Here is a 22,921-nt window from a genome sequence, read left to right as displayed (position 1 = left end):
ATAACTCATGGAAGTTGTCCTCTGACCTCTACATCCATGTCTTGGTAAGAGTTGCATCCCATCACACCCTCACCCCTGCTAAATGAAAAAAAAATATAATTTTTAATTATTGAAAAAACAAACAAAAACCATCGTACGTCTGTGAGATGCCTCAGCAGGTAAATGTGCCTTTGTTGAGTCTGACGACCTGAGTTCAATTCCCAGGACCCACATGATGCAGGGGAGAGAACCGACTCTTCTAAGTAGTCCTCTGACCTCCACATGCACGCTATGGCAGGCACACACACAATAATACATAAATATCTAATTAATTCTTTTAAAATATCAACTTCTGCCAGGCAATGGTAGCATACACCTTTAATCCAAGGACTTGGAAGGAAGGGGCAGGCAGATCTCTGAGTTTAAAGTCTACAGGGCAAGTTCCAGGACTGTCATGGCTACACAGAGAAACCCTGTTTCAAAACCAAAAACAACAAAAACAAAATAATTGTTCTTTGCTGCTTTGGGCTGGGAGTAGAGCTCAGTGGCAAAGTGCTTACTGACCTGAGTCTGACCTCCAATACTACAATGTCAAAGAACTCACCATTTATTTACACAATTCTCCCTCTCTCTCTCTTGCTCTTTCTCTCCTATTTTCAGGAGGCTAGGTGTGTGGGTATCTCCTATGTTGCCCAGGCTAGCCTCAAACTCCTGGGTTTGAGCAATTCTCCTGCCTCAGACTCCCTAGGAGCTAGGGACAAGTCATCTGAAAAGCCTAAGCTAAAAGGAGTCTCTTTTTGGGTATTGATTTCCTCTCTGTATGCAATGGAAAAATCAGACCAAATGTTCTAAATGGGTTCTAATAAACAAAGTTTGACATTTATTTTTCTTAATCTCTCTCTCTCTCTCTCCTTCCCCCCTTTCTTTCTATTTTTTTTTTTTTTTGAAACATGGTTTCTCTGTGTAACCCTGGCTGTCCTAGAGCTCCCTATGTAGACCAGGCTGGCTTCAAACTCCTGAGTGCTGGGATTGAAGGCATGTGTCATCATTCCCAGTTTATATATTTTCTCTTCTTTTCTTTGTAACCATCTGTGTAAAACAGATATCTATTACATACTAAATTCCATATAAATCAAGGATATAAACCTATAAACAAAAATCCATAAAAGTACCAGACAAGAGAGGGTGGGAACAATAGTGGTTGGTGAAGTCATTCTCAAGACTGACACAGAATAGCAGACAAAGGTTGCTATCACCATAGATGAGCTCCTATAAATCAATAAGACAAAGACAAGAACATAGCAGAAAAGGGGCAAATCATAAACAGTCACTGCAGAGTAAAAAAGAACAAATGCCCAGTTAACCCAGGAGATGCTTAGTCCCACTGCAAATCAATACATTTAAAAAAAAAAAAAACAAAACAAAAAATAAAAAAACAAAACCCACTGTTTTTCTGAAACAGGACAGCGAAACTTCAGAAGACTGACCATATTCATTGTTGTGAAGGATGTACAAAAGCACGTGTTCTCAAATGCTGCTGCTGTAAGTTAGATCAGAACATACTTCTAGAGGCATTATTTGAGGAAAAATTTACCTACAAGAAATTTACTGAGTTTTTCTGACACAGTCCCACTGTGTAGTTCTGGCTGGCCTGGAATTCACTAGGTAGACCAGGTGGGCGGGTCTTGAGCTCAGAGATCAGTCTGCCTTGGCCTCAGAGATCAGTCTGCCTTGGCTAGTGCTGGATTAAAGGTATGTGTCACTACGCCTGGACTGTTCTGGTTTTGAGACGGGGTCTCATGTAGTGCAGGATGGCCTTGAACTCAAGCTTCCTATATAACAGAGGATGGTCTGAACTTTAGTTCTGGGAGTTGGACTCTGCCTCCAGGATTATATACATGTACCACCACTTTCCATTCGTATGTTGCTAGGTGCATGTTAGGCATTTACTACTAACTAGGCCACATCTCCAATCACCTCCTTGATATATCCATTATTACCTGAGGTGGGAACCTCACAGTCTCTGATGAGGACAACCACTACAACTTTCTATAGATCTCCCTCACTGTTTCTAGACTTGTCTCACTCTGTAGCCTTGGCTGGTCTAGAATTTTCTATATAGCCCAGGCTGGCCTTAAATTCATAGAGACCCATCTCCCTCTACCTCCCCAATGCCAGAATTAAAGGCTTGTGGTGTAACACTGGGCACTGATCTATCTGTTCGTTATGTAGGCACCAAAGGCTCCATGTAAAATATAAACCCTTCACTGGCTCAGCAGCACCGATGGGCTCATGGGAAGACCTTTCATGATCTCTCCCTAAAGGGCTTTTGTCTTCAGCTCTTGCCACTGTACGTGTTTTATAAGTACTCAATTTCTTACTGAATTGCATTTAACCACTGTCCCTGACACTTTAGAGTAAGAAACACTAAGCTTCTCTCACTGTTTTTTTTTTTTTTTTTTGGTTTTGTTTGTTTTATTTTTGAGACAAGGTCTCTGTATGTAGACCTGGCAGACCTGAAACTGGTCAAATGCTGGCCTCAACACTCACAGAGATTCTCCTGCCTTTGCTTCCCAAGTGCTGGGATTAAAGGTACGCACCACAAAGCCTGGGAAGACTTATTTATTTTTAATTTATGTGTATGTGTGTGAGCCTTTGTGTATGAGTATATGTGTACCACATGTGTGCAGGAGCCCTCAGAGACCAGAAGAGGGAACTGAATGCCCCAGAATTGGAGTTACAGGTTTGTAAACTGCTGAGAAGCAGATCCAGGTCTGATTCAAGAACAGTAGGAAGCACTCTTAGTTGTTGAGCCATCTCTCCAGCTCCATCTCACACTATTCTTTTCTTCCTTCTGAAAGAGCCTACAGGCAGCACAAAGTTTCATGAATGATACCTTATTCTCTCCTAGTAATTTTCAGTACAAACATATTTCAGAAAGAAAGAAAACACACTTGAAACACTAAATTGTCCATATAAAATCAACAGGTGGCTTAAAAACTGCAAGATGGTTTTGCTTGTCATGTGACTGATCTATTCTTTTGATTCTAGCATAACTCAAACAAGAACCAAGAAATATGGTTCTTGTTGACTGAACCATGTGATTAATATTTGTATTTATATTTTGAAGTTAATTGTTTCTTTATGCTTTGGGATTAAGTGTGTCTATATCATCCCAACAGCTGAAATACTGTAATGAATACATTTGCACACAATTATGTTCCATGTGTTAATGAGCTCAGTTTCACTTCTCCATATTTCTAGAATTTCTTTCTGTTTCAGAATGGCTAGGAAGAAAACAAACTGTACATAATGGAAGGAATAAGTATGGATTACCTAAAAGTTCAAGTTGTTTTTTTGTTTGTTTGTTTTTGTTTTTGCAAAGTAAGAAGTCAAAGTGTATTTATTTGAAAATGACATGATAGTATACATTATGACCCTAAAAATTCCACCAGGAAACTCCTACTGATAAAAACTTTTATTCAAGTAGTTGAATACAATGTTAACTCACACTCCTATGTGTAAATGAACCAAGAAAGAAATCAGTAAAATGACAGCTTTTTCAGTAGCCACAAATCACGTAAAATATCCTGGTGTAATTCTAACCAAACAAGTGAAATATTTACATCATAAAAACTTAAAAACTTAAAGACATTTAAGAAGGTATCAGTGATGACGGGCAGTGGTGGCACATGCCTTTAATCCCAGCATGTGGGAGGCAGAGGTAGGCAGATCACTGTGAGTTCGAGGCCAGCCTGGTCTACAAGAGCTAGTTCCAGGACAGGCTCCAAAACTACAGAGAAACCCTGTCTCAAAACACCAAGAAAAAAAAAAAAAGGCATCAGTAAATAGGAAGATCTAATTCGTAAAATTAATATATTAATAATGAGCATCCTACCATCAAGTTGTTTTTGTTTGTTTATATTTTAAGTGAATTGGTACTTTGCCTTCATGTATGTCTGTGTGAAGGTGTAAGATCCCTGGAGTTAGAGCTACAGTTAATGGTGAGCTGTGTGTGAGTGTTGGGAATTGAACATGGGTCCTCTGTAAGAGCAGACAATGCTTTTACCCACTGAGCCATCTCTCCAGCCCCAGTGTTCATCTTGTAAATGAAACCAGAATTTAGTGAAAGTTAATGTTTGACCTCCACAAACTTCACTAGACAGTGAAGGGGCAGGAACAAAGTGCTGGGTCAGGCAGCCTAGACACCTGGGTTTCCAGCCTGGCTCTACCCTTCGTCCCACTGTTTCAATCTTCACAAAGAGGCATGTACGGTAGAGCACTTGCCTCACATGTTGGGCTTTGGGTTTTGTCCCCTGTACCATGAAAACAAAACACAACAAAACAAGTGGCTTGTACATTTCATAAGTATAGAAATAACATAAAAGCATTTTGACCCTGAACAAACCATTCATCTTTTTTGTTTGTTTTGTTTTTCTTCAAGACGGGGGTTTCTCTGTGTAGCCCTGGCCTGTCCTGGAACTCACTATTATAGTTCAGGCTGGCCTTGAACTTACAGAGATCCTCCTGCCTCTGCCTCCCAAGTGGTGGGATTAAAGGTGTGTACCACTACGCCCAGCTCATTCATCTTTTCTAACCTTTAATTCTGTCAGCAGGAAAACAAACATAAGCTTTGGCTTCCAAAAAATACTACATGGGGTATCTTGTGAAATAGTCTGCTGAGCACTTTGATAAACATTATAGGTAAGGCTCATCCTACATATGTGCTCACTATTAACCAGTAGTCTGAGAAGCTGGTAACATGATTTCCTGAATGCAAACAGGGCCTCACTCTACAGCCCTTGCTGGCCTGGAACTCACAGGGATCTGACTGCCCTATCTAGTATTAAAGGTGTACACTACCACACCCAGCCTGAATACAGACTTTAAAAGCTAGAGATTACCTGTATTTATAATATTTCTAAATTTAACACCGGAAAAAATAGTTCGAGCACCTACCTCCATATGAACCACATATGTTGTCTGTGAATCACTTTCATCTCCAAATTGGCAGAAGGCAAATAAGTAGGGCTTTCCTGCAGTGAAATCTGTTCAAGCAAACATCTGCTGGTTCCTTGAAAACGATCCCACCCCTCTGCTCCCAAATAAGTGGCCTTTGAATTTGTGACCCAAAACCCATAGCCTTTGAGACTGAGGTAATATCCTTGAGAGCTTGGTTGGGTTTCACATAGGAGAAAACATGCAAAAAAGGAGCTCAACTCTGAGCCAAGTACATGGATTTAAGGAAAGTAATGACTGCTTTGTCACTGTTAGGACTGAAAGGATACATTTTTCCTGTTACTAATATTCTTAATCAAAGCAAAAAAGGAGCATAGGCTTTACTTGAACCACAGCCCATTTTCTGTTTTCTCAATGATTCCTTTTTTCAAGGAAGGTATAAAATATAACTCTAAAGCCATAGATTCTGTCTCTAGCTTCACCCATGAAGCTACCAAAGACCTTGGAGAATCACTGAGGGCAGAACTTGCTCTAGCGCCTGCATCAGACAGTTAACAAGCCTCATGTCTCAAGCCCTGTCCAACTCGCAGACACTAATGTGTCATCAAATGACTAAACTGACTCTGTGCTTCTACTGGCCTGACCAGCACACACACTTTGAAGCCCTTTTCCCATTCCAAATGGCAAACAAGTCATTCCTGGCTTTGATCTGAAAATGTGATTACGGTGGGAAACTCAAGGGTCATGAAACACTCTAGTTGGCCTTATACATGGGACAGACACTCAGTGATGCTCCTCTCTCACCACTCCTGGTCTGCTGTCTAAACGAGAATAAATGACTTTAGGCTGGTGAGACAGCACCAATGGGCCCAGCAGGCTCAGCAGACCCAGCTTCTAGCCACATGCACAAAGTATACTTACTGGGGCCTCACCAGGAGTGTGGCTTCTAAGAATGTATTCTCTGGAAAGATGAGTTTGGATAGAGAATCTGGGTCCTGCTCACCTAAAGGCCTCATTTGATCATAATTAGAGACCATAAATTCACTTTCTCTGACTAATAAAACGAAGCTGATGCAATGAATGTAATGAACCACATATGCATAATGAGATTACATAGAAAATCCATCTTTTTGAATGAATTAACTTAGAATGAATTGTAAGTCATTAGAATGATATGCTTGTCACTTGTATACACAATATACATATACACAAAATATGCAGAAGTTGTGGCAGCAACAGTAGATACCCAACTCTCATGACATCTCATTTTCGGGGGCAAGTTGTTCTGAAGTCTCCAAAATCCAAAAAACATGGAAAACTGGAGCCATGCTGTGGCATGTTAATGTTAAGGAAGAACGCATTTTTCTTTCTTTGGACCCACCTTGGCCTGGACAGCATAGGAAGCCAAGAGCACTGAAGCCTCAGGAGGGCAGTAGATCTTTTCATCCAAAATCTGTTTCTTCACCTGAAAGGGGCAAAGAGAGAGAGAGGAGAGAGAGAGACAAAGACAGAGAGACAGAGACAGAGAGAGAGACAGAGAGGGAGGGAGGGAGGGAGGGAGATTATGAGATGGCATGTTTGGAAGATAGCAGTGCCGCCTGGTCACAGCAGATGGCTGCAGGGTATTCTAAATGAGGACTGCCAAAGCAGCCTATTAATGATTTTCTGACAAAAGAGACTTTTTTTTTAAAGTGTTGCAGACCAGTTGAGAATTCAGCCACTAAGAAGTTACCAGTAAGCTTGCTGCACAAAAGCCCTCATCTCTTCTCCTCACAGTCAAGGCTGGAGAGTAAATACGATCTGCTTGACTACAGCAGAGACTGACGGGGGTTATGGCTAAGGGTGGCTGCACTCTGTCTCAGTCTTGGGCCCTGTGGAGCACACACAGTCCTAGAAGAGATGGAAACTACTTTCAAATCTTCATACAAGACAAAAGGCACCAAGGCCACTGAATTATGACTGTAGAAAAAGTCATCTCTTTCAATGTGCTGCTCTAAGGAAAAAGGAAGCAATAAAATTTGATCGATTCAACTTTTAAGTACACATGAGGTTCAGGAAATATAATTCCTAAGCCATAATATTGAATTAACATATCTCACTGCACCTAACTCTGTACAGTGGTGCAGTATATGATGTTTCAGACACAAGAACAAGAGAGCCACATGAAGTGGGGGTACATTAAGGAAAGCCAACTCTTTTCACAGATTCCTATTAGCAGACGTTGCCTTGCTTACTCACAAAAACAATCTAACATCTCAGTATGAAGGAAAATCAAGCAAAAGTCACAGGAGGACAGGTGCTGCCTCAAGTACTCACAGGAAAGTCATTCCTATAATACTAAGGTAGTCTGGTCTCGTGTAGCTTAAGGTGGTCTTGAGCTCTCTATGTAACTGAAGATGACCCTAAATTTCTGATCCTCCTGTGGATTACAAAAGTTCGCTATGCTCAAGGCTTCATGAATACAAGGCAAGCACTCTATAGAGCTATATTCCCAACCCCAAAGAAACTTCATGTGGCTTTATTCACACATACAGTTCTCCCCAGGTTTTAAACTAAGTGAAAATGAAAGCTGAGATGTTCTAAAGCAGTGAAACCTTCAGATCTCCTAGTTTCTTTACAAAAAGATAAAAAAGAAACCAAAATACAAAAAATCTGAAAGGGCTACCTTTTGACCTAAAACACACATGTATGCATGCATGCAGGAAACTCCTTTGTAAAAGAAACTAGTTAGCCAGGCATGGGGCACACATTCCAGCATTCTAGAGGCTGAGGCATATGAGCCTTAGCTATGGAGTGAGATCTTCTTAACAACACACACAACACAACACAGCATTATACAGAGAGTAATGTCACAGTTCACAATCTATACCCTGAACACCATACAGAGGCTCCATATTACAAGGATTGTGTGAAGAATCACAGGTGTACTTCTGGGAAGTCAATGCATTTAATGCCCTGTTACAATCTGTCACATCACAGACAGTGGGCTACCTTGGGGCACATAAGCAATTTCAGCATCAATCACCAGAGATAGCCATAAAACTGAGGAGGCTCTCTGACAAAGTAAGGTTTCCATCCTTAAATAAGCAACTCCCTGTGTCCCTAGATGGTCAATTTGTAATTCTGGAACGCCCAATTTCTTCAGTTTGGTTGAAGAATTATTTAAGAATACCAACTGTATATTCAACAAGCCTATCTTTAAGGGGCCTGCAATCCAGTGAAGGAGGAAATGACAATATACACCCAGAGTAGCACAGAGCAGGCTGTTTGAAATGCCTTTGGCAAGGGTCAGACCAGAGTCACTGCCATTCAGAAGAACTGCCTTGATGTCGGCAGTTAGAGGAACTAAGCTAAGCCTCTGAAGCTTTTCTTTATAACCTCAGAGTGCTTTCAAGTTAGCTAGAAGAAACTGGGCTCCATGGTCACGGAGGTTTATAACCTGCTTCTGTCTGTGCCGCATCATCACACCTCTGCTGACACCAATTCTCATCACTCGGGGAAAGGTCTATTCTGAAGATTTTTTTTTCCATTACTGAACCAAAAGGACTATTTGGAGGCAGAATATTTTCTGCGGTATAGAAGCATTTGTGGTCAACTCCAAGGGGTTGGCCTGGGCTGCTTCTGTAAACATACTCAAATCGGTCCTCTTAGTACTGGGGGAGATAGCATGAGCCAGTGTACCTGTAAGAAAAATAAGTGTTGCGTGATCTCTTGAACTAGCTCCTCCTCAGCATTCTCAGGATAAAATTTGGCCAGGAAGTGAAACGTAACCGGTTCTTCCTTGGAAACATCATGATCCAACACCTGCAGAATTTCAGACAAAAGACAAGCTGCGCTGGCTCCTCTTCTTCACGTACTGTCATCAGAGTATGTTTTGCAGGGAAGGTATGAAATCCCTTCCCTTGTTACAAGCATCCCATTTCCCAAAGGTTGGTTGTATTTTTACAATTGGAAGGATTCACAGAGCCATCCATAGCAAGAGATAATTTCCACTTCGCATAGGGGGTTCTGAATCAAACAATCAATAAACTCAAGGGGTGACCAGAGCTACAGAGACAGCAGCAGTGTCAAAGCCACAGAAAATAGTTATAAAACTAGAATGTATAACTCAAAGATCTTGGGCATTATCCTTTATGAAAAACTGAAGATTTATTCTGAAATAGTAACATCTTCCTTTATTATTATTTTTTTTTTTTACTGACCACTCTAATAGGTTCCCCTGGAAGACAACTTAAACACAATAAACTAGATCTTTGTGACATCATTATATGTTATGAATACTAGAAGTAAAACATGGCCATCACGGCAATGCTTTGTTGGTGGAATCTTTCAGAGATGATCACAAAATGCTTGTCATGCAGTAAGTAAACCACTGTCTTTAATCTTCTAACAATCCCACCACCCCCTGAAAAGATTGGACCATCTGCTCTCCAGAGTGAATTTCATTTCAGGACATAAACATGCTACCAGGCTCGATTAACATGTGTCATAATTTATTTCCTTTGAGCAGCAGGTTCTATGACTCCTGATGCCCCCAATCTAATATCCATTTGGCTAACATTCAGGTATGATTTAAAATTCACTTTGCTGAGAATCATAAAAAGACATAGAAAGTTTTGCTGTGTTTCAGAATTCTCCATATGCCAGCCTAAATTCCAGTGGCAGTCTCAGGGGACTCACAATAAGTCTAATTTAGTTGCCCTCCTCAGCACTGGCTCTTTGTGGCATCTGGAGTTTCTAATCATTGGAACTGACCACGGAAACTGACAATGATCGGGAGTTCTAAGCATGAAGGCAATCACCACATACATGCTGTGAACACAATTTGAATATCTCACTTAACACTAGTAAGATGAGACTTTTGCTGGTTATCACATTATGCAGGAGATAATTTCAGGGGCAATTGACAGGGGCACCATTTAGGGTCAGAATTGGACATGGAGTCACTTTGGGAATCAGAGGTCTTTTGGCCATGTTCTCCAGCTGTGTTCACTGTTAGGTAGTCAGGAAAATAGACAGGTGTGTCTTTGTGTGGATATATGAGCCCATAAATGGGCAGCCTCCCTGAGCCATTTCCAAGCCACCTTCAAATTACTAGAAACCTAGATTTCATGTGCTTAAGAAACCCCAGAGAATCCTGAGGAGGAAATGGGCATTGCTCCTTCTCCTCAGGCTCTTTATTCCTTAAGTCTTGTTAATGATTAAGTCAGTTGGGTCTTGGTGTTCTCAAAGACTTATTTAAAATAAAAAAGAAAAATGAACATGAGCCCTAGGAGAATCTCTCAAAGGCATAAATTGTTGGTTTTTTTTTTTTTAAAGTATACAAAGGTAGTAGTAATGTTATCCATAAAACCTGACTAGTGGTTCAATAAACAGAAGGGCATAATGCCAAAAAAGCAGACAGGGTAGTGACAATGGGTAGAAAAGCTGGTCAAGGTTTAGACATGGTGAATCCTGCTTGTCTGGGAGAGTCTTTGGAGAGCAGAAATGCCTGTAGGACTTGTTTTCTAAATATATGACTTAATATTAAAAATTGCCCTCTTCTTTACTATGTCCTTGTGATGCCCCAACAATAAGCAAATAAGCTAAGTGCACGCTCAGGAAGAAACCAAACAAAACAACAAAAGCAAAACAACTGGAAAGTACAAGCCTCCCCCACTGGTTTCATGGAGATCTAGCCCAACCTTCTTGTCCATTTTGAGCCAGGCCACAGTGTCCTTGATTGTGTACTGCAGTCCAAAAAACCAGGTTTCCCGAAGCCCCAGTGTCCGGCACACCAAATCAAACAGGTCCTTCCCTTTCCACTTCATCTGCAATATAACAAATCAACAGGGAAGGACGTTGTAAGCAAAAATCATAATCAATTCATACACAAAACTGTTCTCAGCACTCTCTACTGTCACCAAAATGGCTGATGAGCACTGAATTCCTCAATAATTTCAAAGCTTCCAACACAAAACCATGAATGGGAAAATACCAATTAGAGCTTAATGGCTCAATTGCTGCGGAGCACACATAATACCTCCTTGGACAGTTCTGTACAGATCGCAATATCCCTGAAGCTGCGAGTTTAGCAAACCTGGTAAGTAAGTAGCCTCATTTAGGAGAGTCAAGCATCCTAAATTAGCCCAGGAAGATGGCTAGATGGCTAGTTTGTGAAATGCTACCTCCCTTGAGATTGGGTTTTTGTTTTGTTATTTGGTTTGTTGAGACAGAGTTTCACTGTAGCTTTGGAGCCTGTCCTGGAACTAGTTCTTGTAGACCAGGCTGTCCTCAAACTCACAGAGATCCACCTGCCTCTGCCTTCTGAGTGCTGGGATTAAAGGCGTGCGCCACCACAGCCTGGCTTGAGTTTTTTTTTTTTTTAAATCATGACTCTGCCGTTTGATAAAAGGTTAAGTATTCTCTTTTTAACTTAAAGACTAGTCTTACCAGAAAAAAAATTAAATATATGGAAATTATAACCAAAGCCACAAATTGTAAAGCTGAAGAATCATGAGAGAGCAGATAGGCCAGTTGCAGGTCTCTATCAGGATGCCTGGTTGGGCCCAAGCAGAAGCAACTTGCCCACAGGCACAAAAAGCAATTCCAAATGCTCAGTGTCCAACCCATGTGATGAATATACAAATTAACTATGGCATGTTTATTCCATAGCCTCACTTTCAAAAACACTTAAATCTCTGCTAAACCATTTTCTTTTTCTCTGCTATTCAATGGTGTAGGTGGAAAAAGCAAGTTCAAACATCTTCATAGGAAAAGAGGATGCAGGGCAGCTGAGTAAATGTTGCCACCTAGTGGATTTCAGTCAATTAGATTTTTCCTATATTACCTCTTAGTTACTGCTTACTGGATATCCACTCCAGCCATCCCATGTATCAAATAAACATTCAAATAAACACTTGAATACAGTTATGATCATATGAAAAATATGCAAGAGCAATCCTGAGATGTGAATGTAAAGGAATAATAAGATCACCTGACTATAGAAGTATCTGCTCTTCTCCCATCCCCACCAGGAAACCTCCACCCTCCTGCTCTTCTCCCATCCCCACCAGGAAACCTCCACCCTCCACCAACCTGAGTTGGAACCCAGCACTCATGTAAAAAGCTGGATGTGAGCCTAGCGGTGGTAGCATATGCCTTTAATTCTAGCACTCAGGAGGCAGATCTCTGTAAACTTGATACCAGCCTGGTCTACAGAATGAGTTCCAAAGACAGCCTGGGTTACACAGTGAAACCCTCTTGAAACACCCCCACACAAAAAAAGTTAGTTGTGGTGGCCCATGCTTGTAATCTCGGGGGTGGGGGCGTCAACCAGTCTAATAAAGGAACCCAGGTCCCACTGAGCATAAAGCTCAAAAAAAAAAAAAAAAAAAAAAAGGAGCCAGCAATGGTGGTGCAGTTCTTTAATCCCAGCACTTCACTTCAGAAGCAGAGGCAGGAGGGTCTCCAAGTTCAAGGCCAGCCTGGTCTACAGAACAAGTTCCAGAACAATCAGGACTACATAGAGAAACCCTGTCTCCCTCCACCACACACCATGGCATTCACATCACACACACCCCCAATAGATAAACATGAACAAGGTGAATGGCTCCTGAGGAACCAGAGGCCGACCTCAATGTTTGTGTCGGGTATGTGAAATGAATGTGTGGAGCTACATGGCTCTGGGGACCAAACTCTTGTAGACAGGCTTGTACAGTAAGTGTTCTTACCAACTAGACATCTTGCCCACCCCTTTACCATTCCCCTCACTCCAAGTGCTAGGGATCAAACTCAGGATCTTGCACTTCTTAGGCAAGTATCCTACTACTGAACCATACTCCCAGCTTTAATAGATGTGAATGTAGAGCCTTCTTCCAGCACTCAACAGGAAAAGCCAACTCTCTGTGTGTTTGCAGTCAGAGTCAGCAACCCAAATGGTTGGACACCAAGATCACAGCACACAAGTGGCATATTGGCTTTGGTCCTTTACCAAGCAAGGCATTTCTCCTATCTGTCCTGCAACCTTGGCCCAAAACCCTCTCTGACTATAATCAGGTTCCTCAAATACTACAAAGAGGAAAATCTTAAGATTTTTTTTTTTTTCCGAGACAGGGTTTCTCTGTGGCTTTGGAGCCTGTCCTGGAACTAGCTCTGTAGACCAGGCTGGTCTCGAAAAGATTTTTGAGTAGGTAAAAAAGGTTTTATTTTATTATTATTATTATTATTTATTTTTGTGGTTGTTCGAGACAGAGTTTTTTTTGTAGTTTTGGAGCCTATCCTGGAACTAGCTCTTGCAGACGAGGCTGGCCTCGAACTCACAAAGATCTGCCTGCCTCTGCTTCCCGAGTGCTGGGATTAAAGGTGTACGCCACCACCACCCAGCTCAGTTTTATTTATTTATTTATTTATTTATTTATTTATTTATTTTGGTTTTTTTCGAGACAGGGTTTCTCTGTGGCTCAGTTTTATTTTTAAAATATAATTACTTTCCCCCTTTTATAAGGCTGGATAATAGACACACCCATTTGACAACTGGATGGAGAGTTTTTTAAATCTTTGAAGATCTTAATTCCTACAGGCAGACTTAACTGAAAAAATGTTATTTTGGAGAACTGGAAGCTTCAGGATGCTGATTATCCTCTTGTCTCTATTTTAAGCAGCACACAGTATATAAATTATAAATGCCTACCTTGCCACAAGATAATGTGCCACTAAAGAACAGGCTTTAACTCCCGGAAGTTAAACACCCAAGGGCCAAGAGGATCAGGATATCACTCCCAATTCACCATAACTCACTGGCACCGCAAGGCCTGGCCTTGGCTGTCAGAAAGCAGGGTGAGTAGAGCCCTGGAAGGAAAGTGAACTTCCATACTGGAGAGCTGAAAATCTCAACGTAATACAGTATTACTGCAGCTTTCTTGTACCCCTTCCAATTCTTTCTTTTTAAAATGCGGGCCTATTTTTTTGTTAAATGCAAAAAGACAATGTCATTGCCCTATGGAGCTTGCAATAAAGTGAGGAGACAATTCTCCAAATAATCCAGAATGCCCTACTTACATTATTTTCCCTACTCATATCTTAACATTGGTGCAAAGTACTACTGATTACTGGAGCTGGAAAGGAGCCTCCGGAGTCACCACTGTGAATAAATGCTCTTGTAAAACTAAGTAAGTAACCTGAGCCACCAGCTATTTGGCAGTCTACTAAAATGAACACTGGTCTGTTTTTTCATGGTGATCCAAGGTAGGCAAACCCCTTATCTCACAAAAAGCCTTTTCCAGCTCTGTGATCATCAAATCTTTTCGCCCCTACCTTGGCCAGTAATGACCAATACTGAAACAGAACCCCTTCTGAGAAGAGTCAGACACAGCTCATTCACAGCTCTGTGTGAACAGAGCCTGTTTTCCAACAAGTACTGTAGAGCATACCCAAGTGTCACACACTGAGGCTACACAATGGCAAAAGCAGGGTGTCTAGAGGAGAAAAAGGCAAGAACTCAGGTCAGAGGAGAATTGAAGAACAAGTGAGGGTTCAATGATGGAGGGAAGTAACACTATTTTAAAAACAAAACAAAAGACCATGATCATTACAGGGAACTGCAAATCTATGTGATGGGATTGAAACTCTCAGGCAACCTCAGGGGTGGGGATGGCGGAAATGACACTTGATGCTGGAGCAGGTGTCTCGCCTCAAAGAACAACCTCAGGCTTTATGCCAACAGGCTGAAGAATAAGCTGCGGGAAGGAACAGTTGCAGGATGGACAAGAGCACAGTGCAGGTGACCCCTCCAGACCAGCCTGGTCTACAGAGCTAGTTCCAGGACAGGCTCCAAAGCCACAGAGAAACCCTGTCTCGAAAAAACAAAAAAAAAAGGCAAAGAGAGAGAGAGGCTGAGAAGCAGAAGGAGGCAATCCCAGAACCAACACTTCAATAGGCTAGAAGGAGAAAAACTCCAGGACACCTACCTGCATTTCCAGCTGGAGCACCTGGTATCCCACTGAAAGAAAGAAGGAATACAGAAAAAGCAGCAAGTTTGGGGGGAAAAGATGAACATTAAGTTTTAGACAAGATTAGTTAAACTAAAGAAAGCAAGTGATCTGGTGGAATGTGCCTTTAATTCCAGCACTCAGGAGGCAGAGACAGGCAGATCTCTGTGAGTTCAAGACCAGCCTGGTCTAAATAGTAAGTTCCAGGTCAACCAAGTCTACCCTATCTCAAAAAAAAAAGGAAAACAAGGAAGGAAGCAAAGTAGAGATGTCCTAAATATATTTAAGATATATATATATATGATAAATATATATCAAGCTCTCTGAGCTGAGGAGCTAGTTCAGCCGCACTGCCACAAAGCCTAAGAACCAATGTTTCTTCTCTGAGACCCACGTGGTAGGAGAGAGCTGACCACCAGAACAGGCAATAGGTCATCCTCTGACCTTCGTATATGTGCCCCCAATACAGACACAAAGTAAATAATTTTAAATATTTTTTAAAGAACTTAAAGACCGGGGCTGGAGGCCGGGCGGTGGTGGCGCACGCCTTTAATCCCAGCACTTGGGAGGCAGAGGCAGGTGGATCTCTGTGAGTTCGAGACCAGCCTGGTCTACAAGAGCTAGTTCAGGACAGGCTCCAAAACCACAGAGAAACCCTGTCTCGAAAAACCAAAAAAAAAAAAAAAAAAAAAAAAAGACCGGGGCTGGAGAGATGGCTTAGTGGTTAAGAGCATTGCCTGCTCTTCCAAAGGTCCTGAGTTCAATTCCCAGTAACCACATGGTGGTTCACAACCATCTGTAATAAGGTGTGGTGCCCTGCAGGCATACACACAGGCAAAATATTGTATACATAATAAATAAATAAATAAATAAATAAACAAACAAACAAACAAATAAATAAATAACTTAAAGACCTTCATTTATAAAATAAAACATCCTAAGGTGAGTCAGGAAGATTCGTGGAGCCCAGGAGTCTAAGATAACCCTGCATAATACAGTGGGGCCTCATTCCAAAACAAAAGAAAACGTTTTACATTTGTCTTTAAGCAATTAGTAAGGTTTTTGGCCAGACATGTTGTCTTACACCTGCATTCTTAGCACTTAAGAGAGACTGAGGCAGGAGCTTTGGCTAAATGGAGAGATTAAAAAAACAAACAAACAAACAAACAAGCAAAACAAAACCCAGTCAAACAAAGAAAAAAGACCAAGAAGTTTTGTTTGGTTAAATTTAATCTCCATGTTACCTGTAAAAGGTTGTATTTTCAAAACTCAAATCCAAATGGATCAAAGACCTCAACATAAAGCCAGCCACACTGAACCTTATAGAAGACAAAGTGGGAAGTACACTTAATGCATTGTCACAGGGAACCACTTCCTAAATATAACCCCAGCAGCACAGACACTGAGAGAAACAATTAATAAATGGGACCTCCTGAAACTTAAAAGCTTCTGTAAAGCAAACAACATGGTCAACAAGACAAAACAATAGCCTACAGTATGGGAAAAGATCTTCACCAACCCCACATCAGACAGAGGTCTGATCTCCAAAATATACAAAGAACTCAAGAAATTGAACACCAAAAGATCACATAATCCAATAAAAAAAAAAATGGAGTACAGACCTAAACAGAGAACTCTCAACAGAGGAATCTAAAATGGCTGAAAGACACTTAAGGAAATGTTCAACATCCTTAGTCATCAGAGAAATGCAAATCAAAACAACTCTGAGGTTACATTTTACACCTGTAAAAATGGCTAAGATAAAAAACACTGATGACAATTTATGTTGGAGAGATTGTGGGGAAAAGGGAACACTTCTTCGTTTTTTTTTTTTTTTTTTTTTTTTTTTTGGTTTTTTTCGAGACAGGGTTTCTCTGTGGCTTTGGAGCCTGTCCTGGAACTAGCTCTGTAGACCAGGCTGGTCTCGAACTCACATAGATCCGCCTGCCTCTGCCTCCCGAGTGCTGGGATTAAAGGCGTGCGCCACCATCGCCCGGCTTAAAAGGGAACACTTCTGCATTGCTGGTGGGAATGCAAGCTGGTACAACCCCTTTGGATGTCAGTGTGGAGATTTCTCAGAAAATTAGGAAACAACCTTCCTCAAGACCCAGTAATACCACTTTTGGGTATATGTCCAAAGAATGCTCAATTGTGCCACAAAAGGACATGTGTTCAACCATGTTCATAGCAGCTTTGTTTGTCATAGCCAGAACCTGGAAACAACCTAAATGCCCCTCGATTGAAGAATGGATTAAAAAAAAGGTGGTACATTTATACAATGGAGTACTACACAGCAGAAAAAAATGACAGCTTGAATTTTGCAGGAAAATGGATGGAGCTAGAAAACATTATTTTGAGTGAGGTAACCCAGACACAGAAAGACAATTATCACATGTACTCACTCATAGGTGGTTTTTAAACATAAAGCAAAGAAAGCCAGCCTACAAACCACAATCCCAGAGAACTTAGACAACAATACACAAAGAGAGACTTACATAGATCTAATCTACATGGGAAATAGAAAGTATAAAAAGACAAGATCTCCTGAGTAAATCAGGAGCATGGGGACCTTGGGGGAGGGTTGAAGGGGGGAAGGGAGCGGCAGGGAAGGGAGCAGAGAAAAATGTAGAGCTCAATAAATATCAATAAAAAAAAACAAAGCAAAAAGATTTAAAAAAGGTTGTGCTTTAAAACATGTTCTTCTTCAAATGCACATCCTTTGTCTTCCTTATTTGAGTTTTGCTTCTCTATAAACAAGAACTGTTAACCATGGGTGCTCTAGAGAGTTTTCAAGTTCCTGTGGAAGGGAGGCTGGGCTTTCTTGGTACAAGATGGCTTGCCTGAACATGATTGTTTGTTTTAAGTTATGTTGATGCTTTGAAGCGACTCAGTGGCATCTGAAGGTCTCTAGACTGCAGGCACCTCTAACTAGGACAAGCATTAGTCATCATCCCCAGTGACCAATGTAGAGTATACAGAGTACACAAGACACACTCAACAGCAGCTGTCTAATATGACTGACCAAATGACTTTAAAACCCAAGGCCCAGAGACATAGCACACAGCCTATACATCCACTCCTACAAATGTACAGTGAGCACACACTGTGTTCAAGTACAGCCCAAGGCACAGAGGTTCATTGGGGAACAAGGGACAAGTCTTCAATGTTTTGAACACAAGTCAGTCAACAAGAGATGTTCATCACAGGTAAGGGTTTTAGCACAGAAACACTTGCATTTTTGACAGGGATACCCAGGAACTGTGGGACCTCCTAAGAAAGAAAGCCACCTTCTCACAGAAAGACATCTAAATTGACTCTGGAAAAGAGAAGCCAAGTGAAGACTGGGTTTGGAGAAGAAAGCAGGGAAGGGTGTTGCAGGCGAGAGAATACTGTATGCAAAGGTCTAGAGCAAAAAGGGTCCTTAGGGGAATCAAAATATTTTAGTTTGATTGGAAAATACATCTGAATTTACAAAAGAAGCAAACGAGCCTGTGAAACAGTTCAGAGGTAAAGGGACCCTGCCACCAAGCCTAATTTGATCCTCAGGACCCATTGATGGCAAGAAAAAAGAAATTTCCCATTTCCTCAGCACAAGTGAGCCCAGGAGACTTGGGGGAAGGGAGCTTTACTGAGGAGACACTGGATGAGCTGAGGTCTTGTGGAGAAAGGACAAAAGAAGAAACAGCATTCCGGACTTGGGTCCAAGGAGCTGCAAAAGGAATGTTCTTTGTACTTTCCTAAATTTTCTGACCTACACAACTATACAAGCTATCTCTCTCTCTCTCTCTCTCTCTCTCTCTCTCTCTCTCTCTCTCTCTCTCTCTCTCTCACACACACACACACACACACACATAATGAGAATCACATCTATGGTCACACATGGTATCACACACCTGTGATCCTAGCACTCAAAAGGCTGAAGCAGGATGACTGGGAGAGTTCAATGTCAACCTGAGTTATATAGCAAGACTCTCTCAAAAAACAAAAACAAGGGACAGGCACTGGTGTAGCAGCCCACAACTTTAATCCCAGCACTCAGGAGGCAGAAGCAAGCAGATCTCTATGAGTTTGAGGCCAGGCTGGTCTACAAAGTGAATTCCAGTCCAGTCAAGACTACATAATGAGACCCTATCTCAAAAAAACAACAAACAACAATAAAATCCCTAGCATCTAAACACAATGTTTTGTCAGCTGTCTAATTTTACTTGTGGCATCTAACCACAGAACCCAGAAACTAATCTGGTGACTATTTTCTCCAGTCTCCTAAGGATAGAACACAACTGGTACCATTCTAGACACACAAAAGGCAAGTTAAATCATTACACAAGATAGATGCCTCAAGATATCAGGGCTTCTTTCCAGGAAAAGCATAGGTCAGTGAGTTATCTGCCACCAGTATATCTCAGTACTGTTACTGTGTGACCTTGGGCAAGTTATTGAACTTCCTCATGCTTTAACAAGGATAATGAGCAGAACCTGTCTCAGCAGATTGATCTAAGGATTAAGTGCATTAATACATTTAAAGAGACTAAGACAGTGCTGGACCCAGAGCAAATAAGGAGTAGTTATTGTTAATTCCCACTCTGTCTGCCTGTCTTGATTCTCAAGTGGTGCTGCTTAAACCCTCCCAGCCCCACTTCATATCACAATGATGGATGGCAGATGGGAAAGGGCACCATCGATTCTCATCGAGCTAACCATCCTATCACTCATTTGACAAACATTTATTGAGCACCCACTATGTCCTAGTCTTTGTGCTCAGCACAGGAGATAAATGATGACTTCAGTCAACACATGGTCCCTGCGCATGTCTGACAAGGAAGACAGGTAGTAAATGGATAAGGAAAAACAGAACAGGCTGTTGTGGGAACACAAGGGAGCCCAGGAGACTTGGGGAGAAGGGGCTACACTGAGGAGACACTGTCTGAGCTGGGTCTTGTGGAGAGAGGACTGACAAAAGGAAGGTCATGCCAGCCTGAAGGAACAACGTGCCTTCACTTGGGTCCAAGCTGTTGCAAAGTAAAGGAATGTTCTCTGCACTTTTTCTAGGATCTGACAAACAGCATGATTTCCAATCTGCGGTACTGAATGTTCAATGCAGGAATGAATATGTAGCTTTGGCCTGGTACATGTGACAATTCTCATTCTGCACAATCGGTCTGGGACCAGGCTGCGTCAGGGCACTGGATCAACACATCCTACGATAATATCTGTAGGAGTAGAAGCCAGGATGAGTGGGATGAGTCTATTTATTGTCCTATTAAAACATTCATACCCTTGATGGTACAAGTCCCTAATTGTGGCACTCTGGAGAATGGACACAAATTCTGAGCTAGCTTGAACTGTGGAACAAGATCTTGCCTAGGGAAAGAAAAGTGTTTCTGATACTTAGGCCTTTCAGATCTACATTTACACTATGATACAACTTTAACACTTTTGTTCTATTTTTGATTATTTGAGTATGTATGTGTAACCACATGTGGTCAGAGGACAATTTGTGAAAGTTAGTTCTCTCCTTCTACCATGTGGGTCCCAGAGTTTTTGAATTGAGGTCATCATGCTTGGTGGCAAGTGCCTTTACCTGCCATGAGAGGGCCCTACAGACCTTTAAAATAATCTTTAAAATTGCACTTATTGGGGGTGGGGTGCATACACACATGTGGAGGTCAGAGGACAGCTTGAGGGAGTTGGTTCTCTCCCTCCACCATGTGGATCCTGCAGACCAAATTCAGGTCACCAGGGTGACTAGAGAGAAGGCTCAGCGGTTAAGAATACTTGTTGTTCTTGCAAAGGATACAGGTTCTGTTATCAGCACCCACATGCCAGTCCGTAACTGTCCTTAACTCTAATTCCAAGAGATCCTGACACCCTTTTCTGGATCTGGGACACCATAAACATATGCAGTACACATATAACACATGCAAGCAAAACATATACAATACACACAAAATAGAAATTAATAAATCTTAAAAAAAAAATCAGGTCAACACGCACCTCTACCCACTGAGTCTTCTTGCCAGCCCTGTACGTGGGGAGTCAAGGAAATCAGAACTGAGTGAATATGTAAATAGTGGATGAAGTCCTGAGTCAGTGTGTATCATTGACAAGGCCATGTCCATGTTAAGGATCAATGCCTCAGACCCACTGGAATTTAACAAAGTCTTCCCACTGTGGGGAGGCTTAAAATTGCAAAGCCTCCATCCAGTCCAAATGTCAGTGTTTACAAATGATTGACCAGCATGTGCAAAACCTAGGAACTGTAGTTTCTCCTCAAGGATGCTGACAGCCTGAGACTTCTTGTCTACAGGTGCCTCCTACCAAGAGTAGTCACCCACACTCTGCTGTACTTAACAAATACGCAATTTGTTGCATTTAGAGTTTGTCCATCAGAGCACACACAGCCCATTCAACCCCAGTTTTTCTGTGTATCTTGGTTGTTTCTTTAGTACCTGTCTTTTCCTCATTCCCTCACTGCCCCTAGTCAAGTCAAGGAGCCAAACTGTGTAGTATATGTGGTATCTGTAGGGTTTTTTTTTTTTTTTTGGTTAGGCTTATAGTCTTTTCCAAACAGTTTGTCAAAATAGAATTTGTCTCCGTTTTTCGATGAAGTGAACATTTAAACCGATCTCTTCCCATCTGGCCAAAGTAGTCTACTGTTCTACTCACTTCTGCAGCCCTCTTCCCTGGTCTTAGCTTAAAGAACAGGAGAGGCTAAGAGGCAGGTGTTCATTTTGCAGAAGGAAAGAAGGTGGTTTGCAGAAAGAAGAAACCCATGAAGGAGTGGAAATTCAGCCTCTATTAGGTGGAAGTATCCCCTCTGCAGGCCTCCTGTTCTCAAAGTGCCCTTCAGGCAGAGAGGCTATAGGGTAGACCTCTGGAAGCTGCTTGGCTCTGTGCTTGTGCTTGCTTTCCTGTTACTTTAACAGGCTGCAGTGTGATGTCATGGATATATATTGAGCCTGTATCAAAGACAGACGCGTATGAACTTTATAAACAGGACTAAGTGCTGTCAGCTTGTTATTTTTTATAGGGGCTAGATTTACAAGCTTTACCCAGAGTGAAGTACTTGTCATTTATCAACTTTAGAATGTTTTAAGTAAATAGCACTGAACACTTACCCTCCGCTGCGGGAATATAGCTAGAATGCAGTACTTTTCAGTTATAGGAAGCAAATGCCACCAATAACCCGTGGGGTTGATTGGAGTCTATTAGCTTGGAACAACCATCTTACCAGTTGGCCAGGGTTTCATGAAATCCTGAAACTGCCATTTGTTTTTTGACTTTGCCAGTCTTCACACTGCATTTTTTTGTCTCTGTAGCAAGCCCTTTATCAAACCCCTTGTACATGCCGACACTACATTGCCAAGTGAGAGGAAACTGGCCACAGGCTAGGGAAAGGCCACAGCAAGACAAGGTCCACTCTCTTGAAGAAACTAAACCCAACTTTGAAGCTAGATATAAAATGTCTAAGAAGTAGAGCCCACAGAAAAACTTAGGCTTTTCACCCAACTCACAATTGGAAGAGCCAAGACAGGCCTCTCTCAGAGATGGAGGTGGGTCCTCAACCAGCAGTCATACAATGGTGATGCTTCACTATTGACTCCAAAAAGGAAAAGGAGAACCAGAAAACCCCATTTGCTTATCATGTCCTTCTAATTATCTCACAAGCTGCTCCAGCATTTGCCATAAAAACTGTAGTGTTGGCTGGAGAGATGGCTCAGTGGTTAAGAGCACTGCCTACTCTTCCAAAGGTCCTGAGTTCAATTCCCAGCAACCACATGGTGGCTCACAACCATCTGTAATGAGATCTGGTGCCCTCTTCTGGCTTGCAGGCACACATGCAGGCAGAATACTGTATACATAGTAAATAAATAAAATCTTTAAAAAAAAAAAAAAAAACAGAAAAAAAAAACTGTAGTGTTGCGGGAGCTCCTTCTGCTCCTCCAGCCAATAGCCGTTGAGATACCAGCCCATTGGGGCGTGGTCTCTCTCCCTTTAAAAAAGCGGCCACTTCC

At 41.7% G+C, this 22,921-nt stretch overlaps 1 protein-coding gene across 7 annotated transcripts in view; it reads right to left on the bottom strand.

Annotated features, from left to right (window-relative positions):
* The window catches only part of Nf2 (NF2, moesin-ezrin-radixin like (MERLIN) tumor suppressor), a 99,731-nt gene that overhangs the window by 50,524 nt on the left and 26,286 nt on the right, over window positions 1–22,921 (bottom strand). For 5 of the 7 annotated variants that reach the window (XM_057771458.1, XM_057771457.1, XM_057771461.1 and 2 more), the window contains exons 2-4: window positions 10,623–10,748; window positions 8,620–8,742; window positions 6,320–6,403 (exon numbers count right to left, since the gene is read on the bottom strand). The exons of 1 other annotated variant lie outside the window; for it this stretch is intronic. In XM_057771458.1, coding sequence (XP_057627441.1) covers window positions 6,320–6,403; window positions 8,620–8,742; window positions 10,623–10,748 — 333 coding nt within the window. Of the gene's footprint in view, window positions 1–6,319; window positions 6,404–8,619; window positions 8,743–10,622; window positions 10,749–14,885; window positions 14,913–22,921 lie in introns of those variants that run through there. One more of the 7 variants, XM_057771459.1, reaches the window with a different exon arrangement.

The sequence above is a fragment of the Chionomys nivalis genome, chromosome 6 (assembly GCF_950005125.1).
Source record: "Chionomys nivalis chromosome 6, mChiNiv1.1, whole genome shotgun sequence".
Taxonomy (NCBI): domain Eukaryota; kingdom Metazoa; phylum Chordata; class Mammalia; order Rodentia; family Cricetidae; genus Chionomys; species Chionomys nivalis.
This window is presented reverse-complemented; position numbering and strand designations above follow the sequence as displayed.